Genomic DNA, 20,272 nt, shown 5'->3' on the forward strand with positions numbered 1-20,272 from the left:
AAAGCTTAAGAGGGTGTGAACCATGCTGAATGGGTGGGGCTAATGCTTCAGAGGGTGTGAACCATGCTGAATGGGTGGGGCTAAAGCTTCAGAGGGTGGGAATGATGCTGAATGGGTGGGGCTAAAGCTTAAGAGGGTGTGAACCATGCTGAATGGGTGGGGCTAAAGCTTCAGAGGGTGTGAACCATGCTGAATGGGTGGGGCTAATGCTTCAGAGGGTGTGAACCATGCTGAATGGGTGGGGCTAAAGCTTCAGAGGGTGGGAATGATGTTGAATGGGTGGGGCTAAAGCTTCAGAGGTTGTGAATGATGATGAATGGGTGGGGCTAAAGCTTCAGAGGGTGTGAGCGATGCTGAATGGGTGGGGCTAAAGCTTCAGAGGGTGTGAGCGATGCTGAATGGGTGGGGCTAAATCTTAAGAGGGTGTGAACCATGCTGAATGGGTGGGGCTAAAGCTTCAGAGGGTGGGAGCGATGCTGAATGGGTGGGGCTAAAGCTTAAGAGGTTGTGAATTATGCTGAATGGGTGGGGCTAAAGCTTCAGAGGGTGTGAGCGATGCTGAATGGGTGGGGCTAAAGCTTAAGAGGGTGTGAACCATGCTGAATGGGTGGGGCTAAAGCTTCAGAGGGTGTGAACCATGCTGAATGGGTGGGGCTAAAGCTTCAGAGGGTGTGAACCATGCTGAATGGGTGGGGCTAAAGCTTCAGAGGGTGGGAATGATGTTGAATGGGTGGGGCTAAAGCTTCAGAGGTTGTGAATGATGCTGAATGGGTGGGGCTAAAGCTTCAGAGGGTGTGAGCGATGCTGAATGGGTGGGGCTAAAGCTTAAGAGGTTGTGAATGATGCTGAATGGGTGGGGCTAAAGCTTAAGAGGGTGTGAACCATGCTGAATGGGTGGGGCTAAAGCTTCAGAGGGTGGGAATGATGCTGAATGGGTGGGGCTAAAGCTTGAGGGTGTGAGCGATGCTGAATGGGTGGGGCTAAAGCTTAAGAGGGTGTGAACCATGCTGAATGGGTGGGGCTAAAGCTTCAGAGGGTGTGAACCATGCTGAATGGGTGGGGCTAAAGCTTCAGAGGGTGTGAACCATGCTGAATGGGTGGGGCTAAAGCTTCAGAGGGTGTGAACCATGCTGAATGGGTGGGGCTAAAGCTGAAGAGGGTGGGAGCGATGCTGAATGGGTGGGGCTAAAGCTTCAGAGGGTGTGAGTGATGCTGAATGGGTGGGGCTAAAGCTTCAGAGGGTGTGAGTGATGCTGAATGGGTGGGGCTAAAGCTTCAGAGGGTGTGAGTGATGCTGAATGGGTGGGGCTAAAGCTTAAGAGGGTGTGAACGATGCCTGAATGGGTGGGGCTAAAGCTTAAGAGGGTGGGAGCGATGCTGAATGGGTGGGGCTAAAGCTTAAGAGGGTGGGAGCGATGCTGAATGGGTGGGGCTAAAGCTTAAGAGGGTGTGAACCATGCTGAATGGGTGGGGCTAAAGCTTCAGAGGGTGGGAATGATGCTGAATGGGTGGGGCTAAAGCTTCAGAGGGTGTGAGCGGTGCTGAATGGGTGGGGCTAAAGCTTCAGAGGGTGGGGCTAAAGCTTAAGAGGGTGTGAACCATGCTGAATGGGTGGGGCTAAAGCTTCAGAGGGTGGGAATGATGCTGAATGGGTGGGGCTAAAGCTTGAGGGTGTGAGCAATGCTGAATGGGTGGGGCTAAAGCTTAAGAGGGTGTGAACCATGCTGAATGGGTGGGGCTAAAGCTTCAGAGGGTGTGAACCATGCTGAATGGGTGGGGCTAAAGCTTCAGAGGGTGTGAACCATGCTGAATGGGTGGGGCTAAAGCTTCAGAGGGTGGGAATGATGTTGAATGGGTGGGGCTAAAGCTTCAGAGGTTGGGAATGATGCTGAATGGGTGGGGCTAAAGCTTCAGAGGGTGTGAGCGATGCTGAATGGGTGGGGCTAAAGCTTCAGAGGGTGTGAGCGATGCTGAATGGGTGGGGCTAAATCTTAAGAGGGTGTGAACCATGCTGAATGGGTGGGGCTAAAGCTTCAGAGGGTGGGAGCGATGCTGAATGGGTGGGGCTAAAGCTTAAGAGGTTGTGAATTATGCTGAATGGGTGGGGCTAAAGCTTCAGAGGGTGTGAGCGATGCTGAATGGGTGGGGCTAAAGCTTAAGAGGGTGTGAACCATGCTGAATGGGTGGGGCTAAAGCTTAAGAGGGTGTGAGCGATGCTGAATGGGTGGGGCTAAAGCTTAAGAGGTTGTGAATTATGCTGAATGGGTGGGGCTAAAGCTTCAGAGGGTGTGAGCGATGCTGAATGGGTGGGGCTAAAGCTTAAGAGGGTGTGAACCATGCTGAATGGGTGGGGCTAAAGCTTAAGAGGGTGTGAGCGATGCTGAATGGGTGGGGCTAAAGCTTAAGAGGGTGTGAGCGATGCTGAATGGGTGTAGACAAAGAAGAGCTCTCCAGTAGGTACCAATTCAATCAAGTGCCGTTTTCTCCAAAGTGAGGTTACAAGTTTATTAACTTTCAAAGCAGAATTACCTTCCCAATGCTCCTCAACTGTATGACATACAGACATAACATTTTCTAGCTCTGAGTATTTACTTTTATCCAATTTAAAAAAACACAATTTCAAATTTAGCGCCATAAGACCAAATCGAGGCGGTCAGTCACATATTTGGATAAAAAAAACAAAAAGGCACAGATGGAAATTACTACAGGATCCCTTCATTTTATAGCTTTGGACATGTGTGCATCCTATCATAGTTTCTGTATATTGTGTTGTCATTTCTACTGTAGTGTTTACGGACATATTCAATCTCTCCCTAATCCCAGTCAACTGTCCCCCACATGCTTCAAGATGGCCACCATTGTTCCTGTTCCCAAGAAGGCAAAGATAACTGAACTAAATGACCCCGTAGCACTCACTTCTGTCATCATGAAGTGATTTGAAAGGCTAGTTAAGGATCATATCACCTCTACCTTACCTGACCCCCTAGACTCACTTCAATTTGCATACCGTCCCATTCTTTTACTTTTAGGTTGTGTGTACTGTTGTGGATTGTTAGATACTACTGCACTGTTGGACCTAGGAATAAAAGTATTTCGCTAAACCCACAATAACATCTGCTAAATATGTGTATTTGATGTTTTAGGAGCTAGTAGCAGAGCTTTCATGTCTGTCATGTCATAGGAGATAGAGGCAGAGCTTCCATATCTGTTGTGTCTTAGGAGATAGAGGCAGAGCTTCCATGTCTGTCATGTCATAGGAGATACAAGCAGAGCTTCCATGTATGTTGTGTCTTAGGAGATAGAGGCAGAGCTTCCATGTCTGTCGTGTCTTAGGAGATAGAGGCAGAGCTTCCATGTCTGTTGTGTCTTAGGAGATACAAGCAGAGCTTCCATGTCTGTCATGTCTTAGGAGATAGAAGCAGAGCTTCCGTGGGTGCCATCTTACTTTGACACACCCCCTCTGTGTTTGAATCAAATCAACTATACGCATTGCGCTTGTCGGATGCTTTAAGCACACCGTTTGATGAAATAAGGCAAACATGACTCAAGAGGGAGCCAGAAATCAAGAATAAAATAAAAATAAACTGTACCCCCACCAGACCTTCCACTGCTGATGCCTTTACAGATTCTGCCGTTATGCTCACAAAGCTTGCCGGTAATAGACTACACCAAGGGTCTGCACCCCGTTTCTAGCAGGTAATAGACTACACCAAGGGTCTGCACCCTGTTTCTAGCAGGTAATATACTACACCAAGGGTCTCCACTCTGTTTCTAGCCGGTAATAGACTACACCAAGGGTCTGCACCCTGTTTCTAGCAGGTAATAGACTACACCAAGGGTCTGCACCCTGTTTCTTGTCAAGTGACAATGTATCTTAACATCTACTGTTCTGGTTTTCATTTGAACAGTTTCATTTCATTTATAATAACATCTTTGCATCTCAAAATCATTTGTCATGTGGGAAATTAAAATGATAAAAGTCTAAAAGTATCTATTGCCACTGCCAACTATGTAAAAATAGCCTACATAAAGACAACAAATAAAAACATTGCATTCTGCAGGTAGAAAATAGCCTGATAAAAATAAATATTCTATAAATCACATTGGCTACATTTGGCCTTTCTGCAAGAAACTTGAAACATTGTTACATTTACATTTACATTTAAGTCATTTAGCAGACGCTCTTATCCAGAGCGACTTACAAATTGGTGCTTTCACCTTATGACATCCAGTGGAACAGCCACTTTACAATAGTGCATCTAGGTCTTTTAAGGGGGGGGTGAGAAGGATTACTTTATCCTATCCTAGGTATTCCTTAAAGAGGTGGGGTTTCAGGTGTCTCCGGAAGGTGGTGATTGACTCCGCTGTCCTGGCGTCGTGAGGGAGTTTGTTCCACCATTGGGGGGCCAGAGCAGCGAACAGTTTTGACTGGGCTGAGCGGGAACTGTACTTCCTCAGTGGTAGGGAGGCGAGCAGGCCAGAGGTGGATGAACGCAGTGCTCTTGTTTGGGTGTAGGGCCTGATCAGAGCCTGGAGGTACTGAGGTGCCGTTCCCCTCACAGCTCCGTAGGCAAGCACCATGGTCTTGTAGCGGATGCGAGCTTCAACTGGAAGCCAGTGGAGAGAGCGGAGGAGCGGGGTGACGTGAGAGAACTTGGGAAGGTTGAACACCAGACGGGCTGCGGCGTTCTGGATGAGTTGTAGGGGTTTAATGGCCCAGGCAGGGAGCCCAGCCAACATTGTATAAAATATTCTGGGCCCTAAGAGTTTCCTGCACCAGTGAGCTCCAGACACGGTTGAATAAATAACAATAATATCATACACTTAATGTTAGCTATGGAGCCAGCTAGCTACCGTCAGCTAGCTAACAGTACACTTTAGCTTGAAATTAAACTTCTGTCAAAATTAGAAACGTGTCATATCTGAAAATGTAGCTAGCTATCTTACATCATCATACATGGTGGGTGCGTCTCCCTGTCACGGATGCTTGACGATGTATTCCGGAGACAGGTGTTTTCTCCATCTCTTTAGCTATCTTTACTCTAATTACACTGGTTTCAAAACTCCATCCCCCAGAAAGACTACACTACATTATACATGTTTTACTCTAATTACACTGGTTTCAAAACTCCATCCTCCAGAAAGTGGAGATCAACACTACATTATACATGTTTTAAAAAATCAGTTTGACAGGATTACCAACAAATAGACAGAAGCCCTCTATATAGCAGGCCAATCTGAACTCCTCTTTCGGCATGTCCAGCCCACTCATTATCTCAGCCAATCATAGCTAGTGGGAAGGTTGCTGACTTTTTCTGTGGCTTAACCAACTAGGCTCGTAATTTAACAAATGTATTCGTATTTACAGATGGCATACAAGTTTGTCATTAAGGCACATGAAAGTTTTTTAAAAAAGAAACAGAAAATGTCTCTCCTGTGGCTTGTGACATATGCCTGGTTTCCTGAAATGGGTCACAAATTTGCTTAACAAGCCACATAATACGTTGCTTAATGACCCCATCACTGAATTTCAAACAGGTTCAACAACAGAGACAAAGAAAGGCACCTATTAGTAGTTGGGTAAAAAAAAAAAAAGGCAGACATTGAATATCCCTTTGAGCATGGTGAAGTTATTAATTACACTTTGGACGGAGAATCATTACACCCAGTCACTACAGAGATACAGGCGTCCTTACTAACTCAGTTTCCGGGGTGGTAGGAAACCGCTCATTAACCCAGTCCAGGGTTTCCATCCGCCTTCTAGATGGTAGCGGGGTGAAAAGGCTGTGGCTCGAGTGGCCGAGGTCCCCACATGCTGCCACCACCATACTTCACCGTAGGGATCGTGCCAGGTTTCCTCCATACGTACCACTTGGCATTCAAGCAAAAGAGTTCAATCTTGGTTTCATCTAACCAGATAATCTTGTTTCTCATAGTGAGAGTCCTTTAGGTGCTTTTTGGCAAACTCCAAGTGGGCTGTCATGTGCCTTTTACTGAGGAGTGGCTTCCGTCTGCCAACTACCATTAAGGCCTGATTGGTGGAGTGCTGCAGAGATGGTTGTCCTTCTGGAAGGTTGTCCCATCTCCACATAGGAACTCTGGAGCTCTGTCAGAGTGACCATTGGATTCTTGGTCACCTCCCTGACCAAGGCACTTCTCCCCCGATTGCTCAGTTTGGCCAGGCTGGCCAGCTTTAGGAAGAGTGTTAGTGGTTCCTAACTTCTTCCATTTAAGAATGATGGAGGCCACTGTGTTCTGGGGACCTTCAATGCCGCAGAAATGTTTTGGTACCCTTCCCCAGATCTATGCAAACAGAATCCCGTCTCGGTGCTCTACGGACAATTCCTTCGACCTTTTGGCTTGGTTTCTGCTCTGACATGCACTGACTACTGTGAGACCTTTATATATACGGGTGTGTGCCTTTCCAAATCATGTCCAATCAATTGAATTAACCACAGGTGGACTCCTATCAAGTTGTAGAAACATCTCAAGGATGATCAATGGAAACAGGATGCACCTGAGCTCAATTTCAAGTCTCATAGCAAAGGGTTTGAATACTTATGTAAATAAGGTATCCGTTTTTTATTTTAAATACATTTGGTAAACTTTCTAAAGCCCTGTTTTCGCTTTGTCATTATGAGGTATTGTGTGTAGATTGATGATTTTTATTTATTTAATACATTTTAGAATAAGGCTGTAACGCAACCTAATGTAGAACAAGTCAAGGGGTCTGAATACTTTCCAAAGGCACTGTATAATATAATCCATGTCTCAATTGTCTCAAGACTTAAAAATCCTTCTTTAACTCCTCCCCTTCATCTATACTGATTGATGTTGATTTAACAAGTGACATCAACAAGGGATCATAGATTTCACCTGGATTCACCTGGTCAGTATGTCAAAAGAGCAGGTATTCCTAATGTTTTGTGCACTCAGTGTATAGCCAATATTATAAAATTTGAAAAGTCTCTAGAAAAGTCTCTGGAATCGAACCAGGGTCTGTAGTAACACCACTAGCACTGAGATGCAGTGCCTTAGACTGCTGCGTCACTCAGGAGTTTCCCATTCCAAAAAAAACAACCTTTGAATTGATTTGAGACAGAGACAGAGTGAGAGCGTGAGAGAGACAGAGACCTTGTAGATGTCAGGCTGAGCGCTGCTGGTCTCTGAGCGCGCTGAGGATTTCTCCGATACATTCTGCTTCTGTTCCTCTCCACAGCTGGAGGAGGCTACAGGGGGGACGGAAGTGGCTCCCCCTGACCATGCCTCCCCACTCTCCCCCTCTGCCTTGGGCTGCTTCAGGGGTAGGTCCATACGGAAAGTGATGACGCAGGAGGTGCAGTATTCCTCAAACCCATACAGGTACCTGAGAAGGAACCCAACACATCAACAACCACAAATACTGTGACTCCGTCTGGAGTTATTGGATTCCTTGATAAAGAGGAGCAAAACAAAACCTTATCAAATAACTTCAACCTCTACTGCCTTTTGTTGAACTGAAATGGGTACTTAATGCAGGTAAAACGAAGTTACGTAAAAGGTTATCCGATGATTTATGTGGATGGTGCCCTCATTGATCCCCCACTTATAAATATCTGGACATCTGAATTGATGAAAAGCTACACTTTCAAAAAGCATATGGATGAGTGAAGAAATTAAGAATTACTATAGAATACTATAGTAAACATCACAAAACAAATCAATCTGTCAACATTCATTCTGATTACTGACTGACTATGGCGATGTCAATGTTGTTTATATAAATTCAGCAGCCACTGTTTTAAAGGCATTGGGACAGACGATGGCGCATTGCAATTTATAACGGGTGGTAGGTTCAGTAAAGCATAATTGTAGTTGATTATTGGTGTTTATTATGTTTGATATGTCATCTTTATAAAAAACAATTAGTCCTTTATTGACTTACCTGTATAACGTAATATATATTTATACACAGTTGAAGTCAGAAGTTTACATCCACCTTAGACAAATATATTTACATTCAGTTTTTCACAATTCCTGACATTTAATCCTAGTAAAAATTCCCTGTTTAAGGTCAGGTAGGATCACCACTTTATTTTAAGAATGTGAAATGTCAGAAGAATAGTCAAATAATAGTAGAGAGAATGATTTATTTAAACTTTTATTTCTATCATCACATTCCCAGTGTGAAATGTCAGAATAATTAGTAGAGAGAATGGAACCTTGGGAAAGACAGATGAAAATGTACCTGAAATGTTTGACCCAAGTTAAACAATTTAAAGCAATGCTACCAAATACTAATTGAGTGTATGTACTTTTGACCCACTGGAAATGTGATGAAAGAAATAAAAGCTGAAATAATCATTCTCTCTACTATTATTCTGACATTTCACATTCTTAAAATAAAGTGGTGATCCTAACTGACCTAAAACAGGGAATTGAATCCTAAGACAGAGAGTTTAAATGTATGTAAACATAAGTATTCAGATATGAGATTCAAAACTGAGCTCAGGTGCATCTTGTTTCCATTGATCATCCTTGAGATGTTTCCACAACACCTGTGGTAAATTAAATTGATTGGACGTGATTTGGCACACATCTGTCTTTTCAGTTGACAGCAGTGATAACATGAACATTCTATTCAAATGGATACTTGCATAGTGGAGTCTTTTGTTAACTAATACATGTAGCTAGCTAGCTTGGCAAACAACTAACGATAATTCCAACTCATGACGTTCATATACTGCATGAATCTGCAGGTGGCTAACCAACCAACCAGATTCAAATGTAAACTATTTAACATTACGCTATAACCAGCAAAGAAAATGGCTCAAATGCAAATAATATTTTATATACTTTAATATTTTACTTTTATTTCTTACTTTTTTTTTTATAGTTATTTTCTTAAACCTTCAGGCTTGTAATCAACATTTATATTATTATTTCACCTTTATTATTTAACCAGGTGGTTCACTTGGTAAACCATTTTATATTTTTTATTTCACCTTTATTATTTAACCAGGTGGTTCACTTGGTAAACCATTTTATATTATTATTTCACCTTTATTATTTAACCAGGTGGTTCACTTGGTAAACCATTTTATATTTTTTATTTCACCTTTATTATTTAACCAGGTGGTTCACTTGGTAAACCATTTTATATTTTTTATTTCACCTTTATTATTTAACCAGGTGGTTCACTTGGTAAACCATTTTATATTTTTTATTTCACCTTTATTATTTAACCAGGTGGTTCACTTGGTAAACCATTTTATATTATTATTTCACCTTTATTATTTAACCAGGTGGTTCACCTGGTAAACCATTTTATATTTTTTATTTCACCTTTATTATTTAACCAGGTGGTTCACTTGGTAAACCATTTTATATTTTTTATTTCACCTTTATTATTTAACCAGGTGGTTCACTTGGTAAACCATTTTATATTTTTTATTTCACCTTTATTATTTAACCAGGTGGTTCACTTGGTAAACCATTTTATATTATTATTTCACCTTTATTATTTAACCAGGTGGTTCACTTGGTAAACCATTTTATATTTTTTATTTCACCTTTATTATTTAACCAGGTGGTTCACTTGGTAAACCATTTTATATTTTTTATTTCACCTTTATTATTTAACCAGGTGGTTCACTTGGTAAACCATTTTATATTTTTTATTTCACCTTTATTATTTAACCAGGTGGTTCACTTGGTAAACCATTTTATATTATTATTTCACCTTTATTATTTAACCAGGTGGTTCACTTGGTAAACCATTTTATATTTTTTATTTCACCTTTATTATTTAACCAGGTGGTTCACTTGGTAAACCATTTTATATTTTTTATTTCACCTTTATTATTTAACCAGGTGGTTCACTTGGTAAACCATTTTATATTTTTTATTTCACCTTTATTATTTAACCAGGTGGTTCACTTGGTAAACCATTTTATATTATTATTTCACCTTTATTATTTAACCAGGTGGTTCACTTGGTAAACCATTTTATATTTTTTATTTCACCTTTATTATTTAACCAGGTGGTTCACTTGGTAAACCATTTTATATTTTTTATTTCACCTTTATTATTTAACCAGGTGGTTCACTTGGTAAACCATTTTATATTTTTTATTTCACCTTTATTATTTAACCAGGTGGTTCACTTGGTAAACCATTTTATATTTTTTATTTCACCTTTATTATTTAACCAGGTGGTTCACTTGGTAAACCATTTTATATTTTTTATTTCACCTTTATTATTTAACCAGGTGGTTCACTTGGTAAACCATTTTATATTTTTTATTTCACCTTTATTATTTAACCAGGTGGTTCACTTGGTAAACCATTTTATATTTTTTATTTCACCTTTATTATTTAACCAGGTGGTTCACTTGGTAAACCATTTTATATTTTTTATTTCACCTTTATTATTTAACCAGGTGGTTCACTTGGTAAACCATTTTATATTTTTTATTTCACCTTTATTATTTAACCAGGTGGTTCACTTGGTAAACCATTTTATATTTTTTATTTCACCTTTATTTAACAAAGTAGGCCAGTTGAGAACAAGTTCTCATTTACAACTGTGACCTGGCCAAGATAAAGCAAAGGAGTGTGACACAAACAACAACACAGAGTTACACATGGAATACAAACATACAGTCAATAACACAATAGAAACATCTATAGACATTGTGTGCAAATGTAGAATAGTAGGAGGTAAGGCCATAGATGCGAAATAATTTAGCATTAACACTGGAGTGATAGACGCGCAGATGGTAGCCAGCAGCATACCACCCTGCATACCACTGCTGGCTTGCTTCCTGGTCAGTTCCTGGATGGGAGACCAGATGCTCCTGGAAAGTGGTGTTGGAGGGCCAGTAGGAGGCACTCTTTCTTCTGGTCTAAAAATGTTTCCCAATGCCCCAGTGGTTGGGGACACTGCCCTGTGTAGGGTGACGTCTTTCGGATGGGACGTTAAATGGGTGTCCTGACTCTCTGAGGTCATTAAAGATCCCATGGCACTTATCGTAAAAAGTAGGGGTGTTAACCCCGGTGTCCTGACTAAATTCCCAATCTGGCCCTCAAACCATCACGGTCACCTAATAATCCCCAGTTTACAATTGGCTCATTCATCCCCCTCCTCTCCCCTGTAACTATTCCCCAGGTTGTTGCTGCAAATGAGAACGTGTTCTCAGTCAACTTGCGGACTCTCCTTCACTGCAGCCGAGGTGAGTAAGACATTTAAACGTGTTAACCCTCGCAAGGCTGCAGGCCCAGACGGCATCCCCAGCCGCTCCCTCAGAGCATGCGCAGACCAGCTGGCCGGTGTGTTTACGGACATATTCAATCAATCCCTATACCAGTCTGCTGTTCCCACATGCCTTCTAGAGGGCCACCATTGTTCCTGTTCCCAAGAAAGCTAAGGTAACTGAGCTAAACGACTACCGCCCCGTAGCACTCACTTCCGTCATCATGAAGTGCTTTGAGAGACTAGTCAAGGACCATATCACCTCCACCCTACCTGACACCCTAGACCCACTCCAATTTTTGCTTACCGCCCAGATAGGTCCACAGACGATGCAATCTCAACCACACTGCACACTGCCCTAACCCATCTGGACAAGAGGAATACCTATGTGAGAATGCTGTTCATCGACTACAGCTCGGCATTCAACACCATAGTACCCTCCAAGCTCGTCATCAAGCTTGAGACCCTGGGTCTCGACCCCGCCCTGTGCAACTGGGTACTGGACTTCCTGACGGGCCGCCCCCAGGTGGTGAGGGTAGGCAACAACATCTCCTCCCCGCTGATCCTCAACACTGGGGCCCCACAAGGGTGCGTTCTGAGCCCGCTCTTGTACTCCCTGTTCACCCACGACTGCATGGCCACGCACGCCTCCAACTCAGTCATCAAGTTTGCGGACGACACAACAGTGGTAGGCTTGATTACCAACAACGACGAGACGGCCAGAGGGAGGAGGTGAGGGCCCTTGGAGTGTGGTGTCAGGAAAATAACCTCACACTCAACGTCAACAAAACTAAGGAGATGATTGTGGACTTCAGGAAACAGCAGAGGGAACACCCCCCTATCCACATCGATGGAACAGTAGTGGAGAGGGTAGCAAGTTTTAAGTTCCTTGGCATACACATCACAGACAAACTGAATTGGTCCACTCACACAGACAGCATCGTGAAGAAGGCGCAGCAGCGCCTCTTCAACCTCAGGAGGCTGAAGAAATTCGGCTTGTCACCAAAAGCACTCACAAACTTCTACAGATGCACAATCGAGAGCATCCTGGCGGGCTGTATCACCGCCTGGTATGGCAACTGCTCCGCCCTCAACCGTAAGGCTCTCCAGAGGGTAGTGAGGTCTGCACAACGCATCACCGGGGGCAAACTACCTGCCCTCCAGGACACCTACACCACCCGATGTTACAGGAAGGCCATAAAGATCACCAAGGATATCAACCACCCGTACCACTGCCTGTTCACCCCACTATCATCCAGAAGGCGAGGTCAGTACAGGTGCATCAAAGCTGGGACCGAGAGACTGAAAAACAGCTTCTATCTCAAGGCCATCAGACTGTTAAACAGCCACCACTAACATTGAGTGGCTGCTGCCAACACACTGACACTGACTTAACTCCAGCCACTTTAATAATGGGAATTGATGGGAAATGATGTAAATATATCACTAGCCACTTTAAACAATGCTACCTTATATAATGTTACTTACCCTACATTATTCATCTCATATGCATACATATATACTGTACTCTATATCATTGACTGCATCCTTATGTATCACTAGCCACTTTAACTACTTTAACTATGCCACTTTGTTTACATACTCATCTCATATGTATATACTGTACTCGATACCATCTACTGTATCTTGCCTATGCTGCTCTGTACCATCACTCATTCATATATCTTTATGTACATATTCTTTATCCCCTTACACTGTGTATAAGACAGTAGTTTTGGAATTGTTAGTTAGATTACTTGTTGGTTATTACTGCATTGTCGGAACTAGAAGCACAAGCATTTCGCTGCACTCGCATTAACATCTGCTAACCATGTGTATGTGACAAATAAAATTTGATTTGATTTGATTTGAACTTACCAGGTAAAATAACAGATGACCTGGAGCCAGTGGGTTTGGCGACGAATATGTAGCGAGGGCCAGCCAACGAGAGCATACATGTCGCAGTGGTAGATAGTATATGGGGCTTTGGTGACAAAACGGATGGCAATAAGAAAGACATCTAATTTGCTGAGTAGAGTGTTGGAGGCTATTTTGTAAATGACATCACCGAAGTCGGCAGGATGTTTGGTAGCATGAGGGAAGGAGGCTTTGTCGCGAAACAGAAAGCCGATTCTAGATTTAATTTTGGATTGGAGATGCTTAATGAGAGTCTGGAAGCAGAGTTTACAGTCTAACCAGATACCTAGGTATTTGTAGTTGTCCACATATTCTAAGTCAGAACTGTCCAGAGTAGTGATGCTAGTCAGGCGGGGGCAATGATCGGTTGAAGAGCATGCATTTAGCTTTACTTGCATTTAAAAACAGATGGAGGCCACAGAAGTAGTGTTGTATGGCATTGAAGCTCGTTTGGAGAGTTGTTAACAGTGTCCAAAGAAGGGCCAGAAGTATACAGAATGGTGTCGTCTGCATAGAGGTGGATCAGAGAATCACCAGCAGCAAGAGCGACATCATTGATATATACAGAGAAAAGAGTCGGCCCGAGAATTGAACCCTGTGGCACCCCCATAGAGACTGCCAGAGGTCTGGGGAACGGGCCCTCTGATTTGACACACTGAAATCTGAGAAGTAGTTGGTGAACCAGGCGAGGCAATCATTTGAGAAACCAAGGCTATTGAGTCTGCCGATAAGAATGCAGTGATTGACAGAGTCGAAAGCCTTGGCAAGGTCGATGAAGACGGCTGCACAGTCCTGTCTTTTATCGATGGTGGTTATGATATTGTTTAGGACCTCGAGCGTGGCTAAGGTGCACCCGTGACCAGCTCGGAAACCAGATTGCACAGTGGAGAAGGTACGGGTGGATTCAAAATGGTCGGTGATCTGTTTGTTAACTTGGCTTTCGAAAATTTTAGAACGGCAGGGTAGGATAGATATAGGTCTATAACAGTTTGGGTCTAGAGTGTCTCCCCTTTGAAGAGGGGGATGACTGCGTCCGCTTTCCAATCTTTGGGGATCTCAGACGACACGAAAGAGAGGTTGAACAGGTTAGTAATAGGGGTTGCAACAATTTCGGCAGATAATTTTAGAAAGAGAGGGTCCAGATTGTCTAGCCCAGCTGATTTGTAGAGATCCAGATTTTGCCGCTCCTTCAGAACATCAGCTGTCTGGATTTGGGTGAAGGAGAAATGGGGAGGCTTGGGCAAATTGCTGCAGGGGGTGCAGAGATGTAGGCCGGGGTAGAGGTAGCCAGGTGGAAAGCATGGCCAGCCGTAGAAAAATGCTTGTTGAAATTCTCGAATATCTTAGATTTATTGCTGGTGACAGTGTTTCCTAGCCTCAGTGCAGTGGGCAGTTGGGAGGAGGTGCTCTTATTCTCCATGGACTTTACAGTGTCCCAGAACTTTTGGGAATTAGTGCTACAGGATGCAAATTTCTGTTTGAAAAAGCTAGCCTTAGCTTTCCTAACTGACTGTGTATATTGGTTCCTGACTTCCCTGAAAAGTTGCATGTGACAAATAACTTTTGATTTGATTTGAAATATTAGTACACAGACTATACATGTAAAGTTAGCGAGCTAGCTAACAGTACACTTAGCGAGCCAGCTAACGTTCGCGAGCTAGCTAACAGTACACTTAGCGAGCCAGCTAACGTTCGCGAGCTAGCTAACAGTACACTTAGCAAGCCAACTAACGTTCGCGAGCTAGCTAACAGTACACTTAGCGAGCCAGCTAACGTTCGCGAGATAGCTAACAGTACACTTAGCAAGCCAGCTAACGTTCGCGAGCTAGCTAACAGTACACTTTAACTTGAAATTAAAATGACTGACTAAATTAGAAACGTGTAATATCTGAAAATGTAGCTACAGTAGCTAGACTACCTGTATACAGGTATACAGCTGGACGCTTCTCCCTCTCTGTCACGGATGCCTTCAACCTGTCTGTCAATCGGGCTTCGACCTGTCTGTCAAGCGGGCTTCAACCTGTCTGTCAATCGGGCTTCAACCTGTCTGTCAATCGGGCTTCAACCTGTCTGTCAATCGGGCTTCAACCTGTCTGTCAAGCGGGCTTCAACCTGTCTGTCAATCGGGATTCAACCTGTCTGTCAAGCGGGATTCAACCTGTCTGTCAAGCGGGATTCAACCTGTCTGTCAAGCGGGATTCAACCTGTCTGTCAAGCGGGATTCAACCTGTCTGTAAAGTGGGATTCCGGGACAAGAAATAGCGGTCTTAGCTGTTAAAAGCTAATGAATCCACGTAAAAACAAGTTCAGTATTTATATTTAATGAATATTGACTATGTTTTATACAAAAATAACAAACCAAGTGTTTCCAGCATACAGTGTTCAGCTGGCAACTCTGATGATGTCACTCCACAATTAGAGTCTTGCCAGTTGATTCTGTCTATAGAAGGTCCCACAGTAGTCAGTGCATGTCAGAGCAAAAACCAAGCCATGAGGTTGTAGGAATTGTCCGTAGAGGTACGAGACAGGATTGTGTCGAGGCACAGATCTGGGAAAGGGTACCAAAACAAATCTGCATTGAAGGTCCACAAGAACACAGTGGCCTCCATCATTTTTAAATGGAAGAAGTTTATAACCACCAAGACTCTTCCAAGAGCTGGCCTCCCAGCCAAACTGAGCAATCGGGGGAGAGGGGCCTTAGTCAGGGAGGTGACCAAGAACCCGATGGTCCCTCTGACAGAGCTCCAGAGTTCCCAATCCAATTCTGACAGAGTGTGCAAAGCTGTCATCAAGGCAAAGGGTGGCTACTTTGAAGAATCTAAAATATAAAACATATTTGGATTTGTTTGACCCTTTTTTGGTTACTACATGGTTCCATATACAGTGGGGCAAAAAAAGTATTTAGTCAGCCACCAATTGTGCAAGTTCCCCCACTTAAAAAGATGAGAGGCCTGTAATTTTCATCAGAATAGAATAGAATTTATTTGTAAATTATGGTGGAAAATAAGAATTTGGTCAATAGCAAAAGTTTCTCAATACTTTGTTATATACCCTTTGTTGGCAATGACAGAGGTCAAACGTTTTCTGTAAATCTTCACAAGGTTTTCACACACTGTTGCTGGTATTTTGGCCCATTCCTCCATGCAGATCTCCTCTAGAGCAGTGATGTTTTGGGGCTGTTGCTGGGCAACACGGACTTTCAACTCCCTCCAAAGATTTTCTATGGGGTTGAGATCTGGAGACTGGCTAGGCCACTCCAGGACCTTGAAATGCTTCTCACGAAGCCACTCCTTCATGGCCCGGGCGGTGTGTTTGGGATCATCGTCATGCTGAAAGACCTAGCCACGTTTCATCTTCAATGCCCTTGCTGATGGAAGGAGGTTTTCACTCAAAATCTCACGATACATGGCCCCATTCATTCTTTCCTTTACACGGATCAGTCATCCTGGTCCCTTTGCAGAAAAACAGCCCCAAAGCATGATGTTTCCACCCTCACGCTTCACAGTAGGTATGGTGTTCTTTGGATGCAACTCAGCATTCTTTGTCCTCCAAACACGACGAGTTGAGTTTTTACCAAAAAGTTCTATTTTGGTTTCATCTGACCATATGACATTCTCCCAATCTTCTTCTGGATCATCCAAATGCTCTCTAGCAAACTTCAGACAGGCCTGGACATGTACTGGCTTAAGCAGGGGGACACGTCTGGCACTGGAGGATTTGAGTCCCTGGCGGCGTAGTGTGTTACTGATGGTAGGCTTTGTTACTTTTGTCCCAGCTCTCTGCAGGTCATTCACTAGGTCCCCCCGTGTGGTTCTGGGATCACCGTTCTTGTGATCATTTTGACCCCACAGGGTGAGATCTTGCGTGGAGCCCCAGATCGAGGGAGATTATCAGTGGTCTTTGTTTGTCTTCCATTTCCTAATAATTGCTCCCACAGTTGATTTCTTCAAACCAAGCTGCTTACCTATTGCAGATTCAGTCTTCCCAGCCTGGTGTAGGTCTACAATTTTGTTTCTGGTGTCCTATGACAGCTCTTTGGTCTTGTCCATAGTGGAGTTTGGAGTGTGACTGTTTGAGGTTGTGGACAGGTGTCTTTTATATTCTTTTCTCATTTTGTCTGTCATAGTTGAAGTGTACCTATGATGAAAATTACAGGCCCCTGTCATATTTTTAAATGGGAGAACTTGCACAATTGGTGGCTGACTAAATACTTTTTTGCCCCACTGTATGTTATTTAATTATTCTACAATGTAGAAAATAGTAAAAAATAAAGAAAACCCTGGAAGGAGTGTCCAAACATTTGACTGGTACCGTATGTATACATTTTTTTCTGTCTCAGCCTCCAGTATTTATGCTGCAGTAGTTTATGTGTCGGGGGGCTAGGGTCAGTCTATCTGGAGTACCTCCCCTGTCCTATCCGGTGTCCTGTGTGAATTTAAGTATGCTCTCACTAATTTTCTCTTTCTTTCTCTCTCTCGGAGGACCTGAGCCCTAGGACCATGCCTCAGGACTACCTGACATGATGACTCCTTGCTGTTCCCAGTCCACCTGGCCGTGCTGCTGCTCCAGTTTCAACTGTTCTGCCTTATTATTATTCGACCATGCTGGTCATTTATGAACATTTGAACATCTTGGCCATGTTCTGTTACAATCTCCACCCGGCACAGCCAGAAGAGGACTGGCCACCCCACATAGCCTGGTTCCTCTCTAGGTTTCTTCCTAGGTTTTGGCCTTTCTAGGGAGTTTTTCCTAGCCACCGTGCTTCTACACCTGCATTGCTTGCTGTTTGGGGTTTTAGGCTGGGTTTCTGTACAGCACTTTGAGATATCAGCTGATGTACGAAGGGCTATATAAATACATTTGATTTGATTTATACTTTATTTATACACTTAAGTCAATAAAGGATTTACAAAGACAACCTGTCAAACATCAACAAACACCACAACAACAACAACACAATGCCTGATGTGTACTGAACCTACCATCCATAATAAAGTGCAAACCGCTATGATAAACTGTGTTCCAATGGTTTCAATAGTGGCAGCTACATTTATTATAATCGATAACCGTAGAAAAAGACTCAGTGCCATTATCCTCATAAGGCGAAGTATTGAAAACAGCCAATCATTTTGGAGAATTGTTTTAATTATTATTGTTAAAATCTCTTTCTCTTAGTCATTGGTGATAAAATATATACATATTTTTTTGAGCATACAATATAGCATTTGGTATTAGTTATTTGGTATTAGTTATTTGGTATTCGTTATTTGGTATTCGTTATTTGGTATTAGTTATTTGGTATTCGTTATTTGGTATTAGTTATTTGGTATTAGTTATTTGGTATTAGTTATTTGGTATTCGTTATTTGGTATTAGTTATTTGGTATTAGTTATTTGGTATTAGTTATTTGGTATTAGTTATTTTACACAGTCTTTTTTATACAATCTTTGTCAAGTGTGTCAATAATTTCGGACCCCCCATGCAGCTGTAATATGAAGAGCACAGGGCTGGTGTGGCCATACGTACTTGCGGTAAGCACATTTGACGTTGTAGCCGGCGGCAGAGTTAAGCACAGGGATTCCCAGAGCCTGGTAGACAGTCTTCCATACGGATCCACTCTCAATCTGCTCAGGACACGAGAGAACAAGGCACAGAGAAATAGAGACATTCCAATATGCCAATATGTCACAGTAGAACATTCACTCAGGACAAAAGGCTGGTGAACTCTACAAAATGGTAATAGAGCTGTATTATGATCAGTGGAGCTGGGTGATTATGATCAGTGGAGCTGGGTGATTATGATCAGTGGAGCTGGGTGATTATGATCAGTGGAGCTGGGTGATTATGATCAGTGGAGCTGGGTGTTTATGATCAGTGGAGCTGGGCCCTTATGATCAGTGGAGCTGGGCCCTTATGATCAGTGGAGCTGGGTGCTTATGATCAGTGGAGCTGGGTGATTATGATCAGTGGAGCTGGGTGTTTATGATCAGTGGAGCTGGGTGTTTATGATCAGTGGAGCTGGGTGCTTATGATCAGTGGAGCTGGGTCCTTATGATCAGTGGAGCTGGGTGCTTATGATCAGTGGAGCTGGGTGTTTATGATCAGTGGAGCTGGGTGTTTATGATCAGTGGAGCTGGGTCCTTATGATCAGTGGAGCTGGGTGCTTATGATCAGTGGAGCTGGGTGCTTATGATCAGTGGAGCTGGGTGTTTATGATCAGTGGAGCTGGGTGCTTATGATCAGTGGAGCTGGGTGCTTATGATCAGTGGAGCTGGGTGCTTATGATCAGTGGAGCTGGGTGCTTATGATCAGTGGAGCTGGGTGCTTATGATCAGTGGAGCTGGGCACTTATGATCAGTGGAGCTGGGTGATTATGATCAGTGGAGCTGGGCCCTTATGATCAGTGGAGCTGGGCCCTTATGATCAGTGGAGCTGGGCCCTTATGATCAGTGGAGCTGGGCCCTTATGATCAGTGGAGCTGGGCCCTTATGATCAGTGGAGCTGGGCCCTTATGATCAGTGGAGCTGGGTGATTATGATCAGTGGAGCTGGGTGTTTATGATCAGTGGAGCTGGGTCCTTATGATCAGTGGAGCTGGGTCCTTATGATCAGTGGAGCTGGGTCCTTATGATCAGTGGAGCTGGGCCCTTATGATCAGTGGAGCTGGGTCCTTATGATCAGTGGAGCTGGGTGTTTATGATCAGTGGAGCTGGGTGTTTATGATCAGTGGAGCTGGGTGTTTATGATCAGTGGAGCTGGGTGTTTATGATCAGTGGAGCTGGGTGATTATGATCAGTGGAGCTGGGTGTTTATGATCAGTGGAGCTGGATACACACATCATGGAAGCCTCCGAGTTTCTGCACCAGTCTGTAGAGCTTGAAGAGGTCCAGGTTCCTGTAGCCCAGCACTGGTTTCTTGTGGATTGGGGTTCCTACAGGAGGATAAACAACACAATGGTTAGATGAAAACAGGTTCAGAAGTAGAACACACACATCTAGCTACTATCAGGTGCAAGGCACATAAATAAGACAAGTAGCCTGGCTAGCTTACTACTGTCCCCTAAAGAAGACAGTAGCCTGGCTAGCTTACTACTGCCCCCTAAAGAAGACAAGTAGCCTGGATA

The 20,272-nt window shown here is 43.4% G+C and overlaps 1 protein-coding gene across 1 annotated transcript in view; it reads right to left on the bottom strand.

The window, feature by feature from the left end:
- The window catches only part of LOC115124607 (AT-rich interactive domain-containing protein 4B-like), a 292,870-nt gene that overhangs the window by 93,072 nt on the left and 179,526 nt on the right, over positions 1-20,272 (bottom strand). Inside the window, 3 exon segments of the mRNA XM_065002341.1 lie at positions 7,129-7,366; positions 18,677-18,774; positions 19,986-20,080. Of these exon segments, the coding sequence (XP_064858413.1) occupies positions 7,129-7,366; positions 18,677-18,774; positions 19,986-20,080 (431 nt within the window).

The sequence above is a fragment of the Oncorhynchus nerka genome, linkage group LG16 (assembly GCF_034236695.1).
Source record: "Oncorhynchus nerka isolate Pitt River linkage group LG16, Oner_Uvic_2.0, whole genome shotgun sequence".
NCBI lineage: Eukaryota > Metazoa > Chordata > Actinopteri > Salmoniformes > Salmonidae > Oncorhynchus > Oncorhynchus nerka.